The following is a 12,076-nucleotide window of genomic DNA, read 5'->3' as shown; positions in this document are numbered from 1 at the left end:
ATGGTGCAAAGACTGATTGCTCCCCACCCCCCCACCATCTTTAGTGCTAAATAACCTTTCAAGAATCACTTGGCTCTGCCTAACCTCTAGGAATAACGTTGAAGCAGCTCAGAACAGACAACCATGTGTAGAACAGGCAAAAAGCTGGAAAGGCAGCTTTAGTGAGCTTGTCAGTTGATGCCAGGTGCTCAATTTGGACAGCAGTAGCAGTCAAGGAGCCGGTGAAGCTGCAGTTAAGAAAACAAGAGTCCAGCAAGTGTTGGGATGGTCAGTATTGAAGGTAAGCGATGAGACAAATCTGACCTTTTCCACTGTACAAAGTGGTACAAACTTTTTTTAAACAATTATACTCTTGATTTTTAAAATCAAGACACTTCCGAGAGTATCTAGTTTATGTTTTTCCTTTTGTTAGAATGCAATAGGTAGGTACATTTCTGTTGGCTACTGAGAAAACTGAAATACGTGAGAAATGATTGATGAATAAGTGTGACAGAGAGAGACAAATGGTTCTTTAACCAGACAATACTGTTAGTTTCTGATGTTTTGGCTCAACTTTAAGCATTGTTATTGCAGCATATTTTGAAATAAATTCATATAATCTTTAAAAGGAGATTTATTAACATGGTAAAAACCAAAAGAACTGTGGATGCTGTAAATCAGGAACAAAAACAAAGTTGCTGGAAAAGCTCAGCAGGTCTAGCAGCATCTGCCAGAAAATAGAGTTAACGTTTCAGGGCCGGTGACCCTTCCTCAGAACCTCAGTTTATTAACATGGTATCTGGCAATAGGAAGGTCAAAGAATACATTTTGAACTGTTCGGGCAAGCCCTATGTGGAAATCTGACTGGCTATGACATTGCTTAGAGAGGCTCAGGAGAGCATGCAGTACAATTCCATGATTCACTACAAGGGATTATGATTGGGGCAACAGTTCCTAAACAATAACAGGATTCAATGCCAGAATTCTGCAGCTCCTGAAGCAGCTTAGTAGGTGGATGTAGGTGCATTACATCCAAACAAGGATAGCAGTAATGCCTCACACACAAAGTGCAATTATTTTGTGTTTGACAGAAGGATCCATATCTTCCTCATGCAACTTACATCATCCTCTTTTGTACCGCCCCAAAAGTTAGTTCCTCCGGCATAGCTGGGAATGTTTAATACAGCAATGCCCTGAAGACTAGGTAGGGGAATGTATTGTCCATCACACTGTAAAACACAAAACAAACTGGGTGAAAAAAGAACACTGCCTCGTTCAACAGTTAAATAATGCATGTCCATTCTTCCATTCTATTCAATTGCAGTTGGGAGAGGTAACAGTGAGATGTCTCTCAGCAGTGCTGTTGATCTCTTTTCCTGAAACTGAAAAATGCATTAAACAATGAAGTGAGTCAAGTCATAAAAATCGAGCCAACTAAACAGCCTGGCATAGAGCAGATGAAATTTAATGCAGAGAAGTTGAAAATTATGCATTTTGGGAAGAACAGCAGAGGCATCGTGAACAAAATTCAGAGAATCAAAGAATCCGTGTAGTGTGGAAGCAGGCCTTCAGCCCATTGAATCCACACCGACCCTTCGAAGAGTATCCCACACAGATCCCCCACTGTATCCCTGTAACCTGACATTTTTCCATGGCTAATCCACCTTGCTTGCACATCCCTGGACACTATGGACAATTTAGCATGGCAAATCCACCTAACCTGCACATCTCTGGACTGTGGGAGAAAATTGGACACCCGGAGGAAACCCACGCAGAACAGGAAGAATGTGCAAACTCCACACAGACAGTCACCTGAAGGTGGACTCAAACTTGTGTCCCTGGCGCTGTAAGGCAGCAGTGCTAACCACTGAGCCACCATGCTGCCCCAAAATTCTGAAGGACTCCAACAACAGAAAGACCAGGGCTGTCCGTACCCATGGAGCAAATTGTGACATCTGCTAGAAAAATGTATTGAGTGTATCACTTTACTAATAGAGTCTTAAATTAGTGAGAAAGTTGTAACAACCTTTTGTAAAACACTAGTTAATCCTCAGATCGAGTACTTAATTCTGGGCATTGGACTTTCAGAAGTATGTCAATGCTTCTGAAGAAATTTACTGGAAGCAGTAGCAAAAAACAGGGATGCAACGAGAACATTCTGCAGATGATGGGTTTGTTCTCTGTAGAGCAGAAAACAAAATCAAGAAATTACAGAAGTGTTCAAAATAAGGAATGGTTTTGATACAGTAAGAAAAGTAAAACTGTTGGCTTTGGCAGATGGGTTGACAGTCAGATGGACACCAATTTAAAGGTGACTAGTAAAAGAATATGAGGTGAGATGTAATAAATTTATTTTGCAGAATCAGTTGTCATCTACAGTGTACCTGCTGAAAGGTTAGTGGAAGCAAATTCAACACTAACTTACAAAAGGTAAAGATCAAGCGCAAGACACTAATTGAACATCTTTGCCAATACACTAAACAGTGTCATTCTACAATACTACTCTGATGCGCTTAACAGGAATGATATAAAATATGGTTGACAATAAATCAATGTCTAAACCAGCTTTCAAAATGCTTCCAAAGACAATGTAGTGCTGAAGTTCCAAGGAGCCAGACATTTAAAATTATCTTAAGGCAAGTTTGAATGGATCAGCAATTTATGTCAATCTGCATCCACAAGATACTTTCACATTTTGGACCAGGACTCAAAATAACTGGAGAGAGATACCAACACATACGATTATATATATTTATATACAAATAGTCAGATAGACCAAACAGTGTTCTTGTAACTAGGATAATTCAATGGAGGAGTATTATTATGAATACTTTAGTTTTAAGAGGCCAGCAACTTAATACTCAGTTCCACTCTCATTTGCTCTCATTCGCTGAATGAAGATCTCCCGAATATACCATTGTATTAGCATCTGAATCAGCATTCTGGACACGAGATTGTGAATGCAGTTTTAACGAAGTGACATGGACCGACCCTTCAATAATAAAGGCCTTGCCTCCACAGTTCAGTCACACCTGACTACGGACTTATATTAGCACCATCATAAAATTTTATAACCCATACCAACAATTTAGAATTGGAGACCAAAGACATGATAGTTACATTTGCTGATGACACCAAGCTAAGTAGGAAAATAAGATGTCAAGCACAGATACAGTGTCTGCAAACTGTTGGGTTAATTGAATGGGTAAAAAATTAGCAGATATTTGCCAATAACGTGGCAGATATTTACCCATAATTTAAATGGAGAGTGACTGCATGACTTGATGGTACAGAGGGATCTCAGTATCCTGGTACACAAGTCACATCATCATTATATAGATATAGCAAATATTTCGGAAGGCAAATGGAATTTTGTTTATTTCAAGAGGGGTGGAATATAAAATTATGGAATTATTGCAGCGCCTTCACTTGTTTCTTGATGTAACATGGTGTGAGTTGAATTGGATGAAAACTAGCATCTGCAATTCTGGAGACTTCAAGAGGAGGCCAAGATGGATCCTTCACTCGGCAATTCTGGCTCATCTATTGTACTGTTGTGTCGGGTTCCACCATCCTTGACAATGTGGGCATTTGTGGAGGCTTCTGTTCCATTGAGCTGTTTAATTTCTGCCAAAATTCGCAGCAGGGCTGTAGGGCTTTGGTTGTGGGATCATTTTGCATTGTATTGTATGCTACTTCTGCTGTCTGACATGCAAGTAAGTCTGTGCTGTAGCTTCACTAGGTTGACATTTCATTTTCAGGTATGCTTACTGCTGCTCTTGGCATGGCCTCCTACAGTTCCGTTGAACTAGGGCTGATTCCATTGCTTGACAGTAACAGTAGAGTCATGGATATGTCTAGCCATGAAGTTACAGATTGTATCTTAGTACAATTCACCCCACAGTGCCTCATGGATATCCAGTTTTGAGTTGCCAGAGCTGATAAAATCTATCCTATTCAGCAAAGGTGGCAGAACCACAGTACGTGACCAAGAAATATGCAGTGGTTGATCTCACCAATACCGCCATGGAGAGGTATTTGCAATGGGGTGATTGGCAAGAAGAAGATCAAGTGGGATCTTCCATCTTGTTGGTTCCCTCACGTGCCTGGTCTGGTAGATGTATCTTTCAAGAATTGACCTGCTTGGTAGTAGTTGTGCAATTAAGCCACTGAGTGATTGATAGGAGCTTCAAATTTTGTCCATAGGGTCTGGGCCGTGGGGTGGCCGTGACTGTGAGTCAGGCAGGTAATAAGCTAGAAGTGAAGGAGACTCAGTTCTTGCAATTGTCCACAAGTTTGAGATTCTTGCAGCTTGTATGGACAAGAATGAGGCTGCAGGGTGGATGAACAGACTGTCCATCACACCATAGCACAAGGAACCATTCAAGCTGGGAAGTGAATAAAAATGTTTTTGTAATAGGAAACAACGTAGTCAGGATAGAACAGTTCTCTAAAGCGTGAGAGATTGGGTCGAGAACTCTATGTTGTGCATCCAATGCCAACATTTGGGGGATCAACTGGGAACTGAAGAGGAAGCTGCTGCTGGAGGATCCAGTGGTCCTGGTTTAAGTGGGTAAAATGGCATAGATAAAACTAGGAAAGGAGTTCTGCTTAGGGAAAAAGAAGAACTAGGGGCTAAATTACACAGCAGAAACTCAAAGTTAACAATCTCTGGGTTATTATTTGAGATGTCTAATTGCAAAGGGCAAATAAGCATAAGTAGAATGTGTATCTTAAAGATAGGTGTGGGAGAAGTGGGTTTGGTTCATGGGGAACTGGTATCAGTACAAATGGGAGCTGTATCATTGGGATGCCTTCACCTGAACCATGCTGGAAGAGGTGCCTGGCCAAGTCATATAACTACGGCAGTAGGGTGGGCTTTAATGTGCATGAGTGATCACCCGAGGAGAGATGTGGTATAACTAACAGAAAGGGCTAAGCAATAGAGCAGAGTAACAATAACCAGAGTGTGGCAAGAAGGAACAGACAGAACAAACCTAATAGTGCACCATCAAATAAGGCTAGAGGTTGCAAGAATAGAAAGAAGTCTGAATTAAAGGCTCTGCATGTGAAAGTGTGGACCTTACATAATAAAACAGATTAACTGACAGCACAATTAGAAATAAACATATATGACCTGATTGATAGCCATTTCAGAGACATAGTTACAAGATTACCAAGGCAGGGATCTAAATGTTAATTGGACAAATTTTAGAAAGCAGTAAAGAATGACTAAACAGAATTGGGGAAGAAATGGAGTATGATCGAGAGATAGCTTGGGAATGTAAAATCTTTCAAAAAGGAAAAGAATAACTGCATAGAACACTGGTTCCAACAGGATGAGGCTAGAGAATTTCACATCTGGCTTCACTGTAGAAGACACAAATCATGTACCGTGAAAACTTGAAAATCGAGAGGGCCAAGAACAGGAGGAATTAAAACAATCACATTTGGGGTACCAGTAAAACTACCAGACCTAAAGACTGACAAGTCCCCTTGACCTGGTGGTTTGCATCTCAGGATATTAACAAAAGTAGCTGCAAAGATAGTAAGTATGTCAATTATGATCTTCAAAAACATCCTATATTCTTGAAAGGTTTAAGCAGATTATAAACTGCAAGTGTGACATGTCCATTCAAGCAAGAAAGGAGACAGAAAGCAGGAAACTAGGCCAGTTATCCTAACATTTGTCATATGAAAATTTGAGAACCCATTATTAAGGAGGCAATAGCTACATTATTCACGGAGTTGCTATGAAGATGCAGCAAAAGATTAAGAAGGCAATGTAATGTTTGCATTTATTGCAAGGGGAAGCAAGTATAAAACAGAGAAGCAATACTACAGTTGTACAGAGCACTGGAGAGACCCAGCTCTGGAGCAGATTCATAGATTCATGCAGCACAGAGAAGGCCCGTCGGCCCACCAAGTCTGCACCAAAAACAGCTACCACTAAAGGCACGTGAATGCTAATTTCCTGCACCTGTCCCATATCCTTCAATGTTATGCTATTTCAAATGCTCATCCAAATATCCTTTAAAGATTGTAAGGGTTCCGGACTCCACTAACTTCCCAGGCAGTACATTCCAGATTCCCACCACTCGCTGAGTGAAAAATGTTTTTCCCAAATCCTCACTTAATCTCCTGCCCCTCACCCTAAAACCCCTGCCCCCTTATGATTGACCTCTCAACCAAGGGGAACAGCTGCTCTCTATTCGCCCTGTCCATACCCCTCACAATCATATACACCTCAATCATGTCTCCCCTCAGTCTTCTCTGCTCTAAAGAAAACAATCCAAGCCTATCTAGTCTCTCCTTCTAGTTCAATTTCTCCATCCCAAGCAACCTCCTCTGTACCCTTTTCCAGTGCTATTACATCCTTCCTGTACTGAGTTGACCAGAACTTCACAGTACTTCAGCTGTGGGCTGACTAACATCCTGTACAACTCCGACATTATCACCTTGCTCTTATACTCTATGCCACATCTGATGAAAACAAGTGACCCATATGCCTTCTTATTACCCCAAGATCCATCTGTTCCTCTATGCTACCCAGTGTCCTGCCATTCATTAAATACTCCCTCTTGTTTAAATACTTGTTTCTTCTTCTAAAGTGGATCACCTTACACTTATCAGGGTTAAATATCATCTGCCACTGCTCTGCCCATCTGACCAGACCATCTATATCTTCCTGTAATCTACAACCATCTTCTTTGCCATTAACCACTCAACCAATCGCGGTGTCACCTGCAAATTTATTTAACAACAACCACCTCCCACACCCCCCCCCCCCCCCCCCCCCCCACATTTTCATCTATATCAATAAGGTTCCCAGTACTGATTCTTGTGGTAAACTGCTGGACACCACTTCCCGGTCACTCGGAACAGCCTTCAACCACTACTTTTTGTATCCTATTATTAAGTCAGTTTCTGATCCATCTCTGAATTCCATGTGCTTTGATCTTCTCAATCAGTCTCCCATTTGGGACTTTGTCAAAAGCTTTGCTAAAGTTCATACAAACTTCATCAAATGAACTTTTCTCATCCACATTTTCAAAAGTTTCTGACAAATTTGTTAGGTATGACTTCTCTCTGACAAAGTCACATTGACCATCCCTATTTAACCCCTACCTTTCTAAATGGGTATTAATTCGCTCCTTCAGAATTTTCTCCAATCGCTTCCCTACCTGTGTAACTGTGTAACTTATGTACAGTTTTGATCTCCTTACTTAAGTAAGGACATTACTACATCAGAAGAACTTCACAGAAGTTAAATCACTTAACTGATTTCTGGGATGGAGGGCTTATTTTAGGAGAGATTCAGGTGTTTGGGCCTGTAATAACAGGCCTTGCTTTGGAGGACACCTTGTGCTTTATCCTATACTTCAAGCCAACACTGCTACCTGCACATTGAGGTACCAGCTTGGTGCATCCCCTCGGTTGTGGATTTCAGTACATACACTGTCCTAGAGGTTATTTGCTCTCATTAAAAAGTAAAGCACTTTAACTCTCTATTTACAGTCCTTTATTTACATCTGTATATAGTGGGTTGTCAAATAACTGTATATCTAGTGCAGTGTCTAAGACCCCTCTTCCAATTTCATTCTAGACTGGTGTCTTCTCTTTTACTAATGTTAGAGACATATGATCAGTTACCTCATTGTGACTTACATGAATCTCATTGTACCTCAGTGTGCTCCCCAATAACAGCAAGGCAGCTGTGGCCGCTAATATCATAACATTTTCCTACACCTTCCATGGGAGCCTCCATCTTGAGAAACCCTCTTCGGTTGGGGATGTCCTCCCATTGGACTGGCTGGATGCCTGCCTGCTGATCACTGTTTACTGGATATTGTTCATGGAAGCAAAGCTGCCCACTTGATTGATTGGCACCCCCAACTGCAGTGATTGTAATGAGGTCAGCCTGGTGGACCACAAAGAATATGAGTTCCCTGATTGGGGCTGTTAATCTGGTCCAATCAATGAGCCTAAGCTGACAGATAAGAACAGGAGCGTCAAACGTCCCTTTTACTCTGACAGCTGGCTCTCAGGGAGCTGGATCAACATCAAGGACTGTCCATGTGTAAATAAAGGGTGACTTGGTGACGGGATACCGGCCCCTGTAGATTTATTTCAGTGGCGACCAGAGAAAGGCACGTTCCTGAAGAAATCCGCTCGCAGAAGTTGTCTTTGAGTTGGGGGTGAGCATTTCTGGCATCATGCCATTATTTGGGAAGCGTGACTCATTTGATCCTGCCGTTGACGATTGGACCCAGTATTTGGAAAAAAATGTTACCTTTTCTGTGCAAGTGAAATGATCAGATGAAAAGCAATGAGTAATTCTCCTGACAGCTTGTGGACTGACAGCTTTTTCGGTTATTTGGAGCCTAACTTTCCCTGAGGCAGCAGATACTGACACCTTTCAAGAGTTGAAAGATTTAGTTAAGAAATATTACAACCCCAAGACTCCTCTAATTCTGATACACTATTGGTTTAACTGGGCAATTCGGCAACCAGGGATTTTTCACTAGGTTAAGATGATTAACAGAGGCATGTGATTTTGGTTTAACCCTCAGTGAGATGCTGAGAGACCATTTGGTATATGGGATTAATACATTCAACCATTCAAAAGCGTCTACTAGCTGAAGCCCAACTGGACTCCAAGCTACAACTTGCTTTATCATTGGAAAATGTGGCAAGTGGAGCATATGAGTTGCAGGGTATTCCGATGGAAGCGGATACTCTTGCCAGTCTGACTGAGCTTGGGGAATACCACTTGAGCAAATGCAATAGCCGCACACACGACATATCCTGAACAGAGGGACTCTGGGTCAGTCCACAGCAAAACTTTAGAACAAAGACAAACCTCGGCCAAATGGCTAAAATTTTCTTCAGGATTTGGGCCAGCAAGCCATTGTAGTTGCTGCCAGTAAGTGGACTTGAGGCAGCAAAAAAAAAAAAGTCCCACTGGACCTAAATTGCATAAGAGAACTCAGTTTGGTAACCAGGAGACTGCATACCTTGGAAAGACCACCCACATCTGGTTTGGATCAGTTAAATTGCTTAGCAAAATCCAAATCCGAACCAATCAGAATAAATGTCTGGTGAAATGATCACCCAGTTCTAATGGAGGTCAAGACCAGCGCCACTATTTCAGTGATCGCAGAACCAGTCTTTACCAAAATTTGCTGCAGACTCCAATCCTTAAGTGTGTGCAAGACCTCAGCTAGACTGAGAATAACCTATACCAGGGAATCTTTACAGATTAAGAGTACAACTTTGGTTCTGATCTCTTATAAAAAGCAGCTCTGTCAGTTACCACTGATTGTGGTAAAACATTCTAGCCCAAGCTTGATGGGCAAAATTGGTTGATAAAGATTTACCTAGATTGGCTCAACATTTTTCGATTAGAAATAGCTGCCTGAATGAAGTCCAAATTATATACCCGGACATTTTTCATGAATTTCTAGGCACTATCAAAGGAGCCAAGGCCATCTTACATGTTGACCAAGAAGCAATTCCACAATTCTGCATGGCCCGCACAGTGCTATTTGCCTTACAGGCAAAAGTAGAGTTAGAAATCAGAAGGCTAGAAAGCGAAGGAATCATCAAATCAGTCCAGTTTATGGAATGGGCAGCACCAGTCGTACCGATTGTGAAGCCCAGTGGGTCAGTTTGCCTTTGTGGAGATTTTAAACAAATGATAAACTGGTCCTCGCAGCTGGGTAAATACCAATCCATTGCATAGATCATTTATACACAAAGCTGGCAGGGACAGTCCTTCACAAAGATGGACATGAGCCATGCGTACTTGCAACTGTGGTTAGATGAGGATTCCCAGAAGTATGTTACAATTAACATTCATAAGGGTTTGTACCAATACACAAAACTTACATTTTGGTATCATCAGCCTGTGCAATTTTTCACTGGATGAAGAAGAACATTTTACAAGGTCTACCACAGGTTGCCATTTAGATGACGTCGTAATAACAGGGAAGACCAATAAGGAGCACTTAGAGAACTTAGACATTGTCCTTAGATGTTTCCTCCCAGGTGGGTATGTGCCTTAGAAGGGAAAATTGTGTGTTCCAGGCACCCCAAGTGACCTACTTGGGCTACAGAGTCGACAAGACTGGGTTACACCTGCTGGAAGATAACGTGAGGGCGATCAAAGGTGCCCCGGTTCCACATCTTGTACCGGGATTTGGTCTTTCCTTAAGAGTTATTACAGAAAGCTCATACATAATCTGCCTCCATCTGCATCAAATCTTAAGAAGGGGACAGCCTTGGAAATAGTCACATAGTCAACCCATAGCTTTCTGGCAAGTGAGGAAATAACTATCGTCCTCTAAGGTGTTGGCACACTATGATCCCAAGTGAGATCTAGTACTGACAATGTAATGCCTCCAGGTACGGCATTCAGGTAGTATTAGCTCATAGGTGGCCCAATGGAGAGGCCCAATAGCGTGTGCATCCAGGACTTTGGCTAATGCAAAGTGTAAATATGCCCAGATAGAGGAGGAAGGCTTGGCAATCTTATTTGGAGTCAGGACATTCCACCAATATCTTTATTGATATAAATTTGCAATAATAACGGACCACAAACTCCTGCTAGGTCTACTTAAAGAGGGCAAGGCAGTGCCACCCATAGATTCAGGCCAAATTCAGCGGTGGTCTCTAATACCAAGTGCAAAATAATACAAGTTGGGACAGCATCCAGAAGGCCAAGTAGCAAATATGGATACATTGAGCTGCCTCCCACTGGCAGGTACACCACCGATGCTAATGCTGCTAGAAGAGTCCATAACGGCTTTAAATTTTCTGACACACTTCCAATCGCAGTTGACAATGACAGACTTTGGACACAGAAAGTTCTGGTCCTGGAAAAATTCGAACAGCTGGTGATTATGGGGGAAACCAAAGGGCTGTCACAACCAGAAATAAAACCATTTTGGACCCGGAGAGACCAGATCAAAGTAGAGTTTGGGAAAATTATTATGGGGATCAGAGTGATTGTCTCAAGCATAGGCTGCCGTCAGATACTGTCTGAACTCCACCAGGGTCATCCAGGAGTTTCCAAAATGAAGATGTTAGCAAGAGGTTATGTCTGGTGGCCAGGATGGGATGCAGACATAGCCTTGTGATTGAGGCAGTGCCCAGAGTGCCAACAAGGACAAAAGTTACGGCCAGCAGCTCCCCCATGTTTGTGGGAATGGTCGAGTAAACCCTGGGCTCGGTTACACATTGACTATGCAGGTCCTTTCATGGGCTCAATGTTCTTAGTCATTGTGGATGCCCACTCAGAATGGCTGGACGTGCATAGAGTTCATTCATCAACCACAGAGATGACAAAAGAAAAACTGCACACATCTTTTGCAATACATGGACTCCCGGCAGTGTTGATCACAGATAGTGGGCCATCGTTTACCAGCAGGGAAGTTAAGTATTTCCTAAAGTCGAAAGGTCTGCTTTCATACTCAGCTGTGTCTCAACTGTTAACCATTCGGTTTTTTCAGGACCAGAACTTTCTGTGGTTCAAATTCAGGAGGGCTAGAAGAAAGAGTGTAGAACAAAAAAAGAGGAGGGGGTGAGTTTAAATTCCTCACTGCCAGCCCATCTGAATCATCTGGAGATTTATCTGGAGTTGCAATTTTAAGATTTGAGTTTTAAATGCCCCTTGAAATGATTTGGGGGGTGCGGAGGAGGAGGGGGAGAGGAGAATGTCTTTTTGAGTCCTTGCAAAATTTGCATTGTGTTCTGGAATATTTGTGTCTCTTCATCCAAGTTATATAGTGGTGTATCTTTGTGAAGGAAGAAGAGCACGTTACAAGTCACTGGTCAGTAAGCCTCACTGTTATGCGCGGCACGGTGGTTCAGTGGTTAGTACTGCTGCCTCACAGTGTCAGCGACCCAGGTTTGATTCCACCTTCAGGCAATTGTCTCTGTGGAGTCTGCACATTCTCTCAGTGTCTGTGTGGGTTTCCTACCACAGTCCAGAGATGTGCAGGTTAGGTGGATTGGCCATGGGAAATGCAGAGTTACAGGGAAAGGATAGGGGGAAATGGGTCTAGGTGGGATGCTCTTCAAAGGGTCAGGATGG

The 12,076-nt window shown here is 42.3% G+C and overlaps 1 protein-coding gene across 1 annotated transcript in view; it reads right to left on the bottom strand.

Annotated features, from left to right (window-relative positions):
• LOC109919377 (diacylglycerol kinase eta-like) overlaps positions 1-12,076 on the bottom strand; it is a 139,952-nt gene that overhangs the window by 79,313 nt on the left and 48,563 nt on the right. Inside the window, exon 10 of the mRNA XM_048602936.1 lies at positions 1,101-1,208. Coding sequence (XP_048458893.1) covers positions 1,101-1,208 — 108 coding nt within the window. The remainder of the gene's footprint in view (positions 1-1,100; positions 1,209-12,076) is intronic.

The sequence above is a fragment of the Rhincodon typus genome, chromosome 11 (assembly GCF_021869965.1).
Source record: "Rhincodon typus isolate 14 chromosome 11, sRhiTyp1.1, whole genome shotgun sequence".
In the NCBI taxonomy this organism is placed as follows: Eukaryota; Metazoa; Chordata; class Chondrichthyes; order Orectolobiformes; family Rhincodontidae; genus Rhincodon; species Rhincodon typus.
This window is presented reverse-complemented; position numbering and strand designations above follow the sequence as displayed.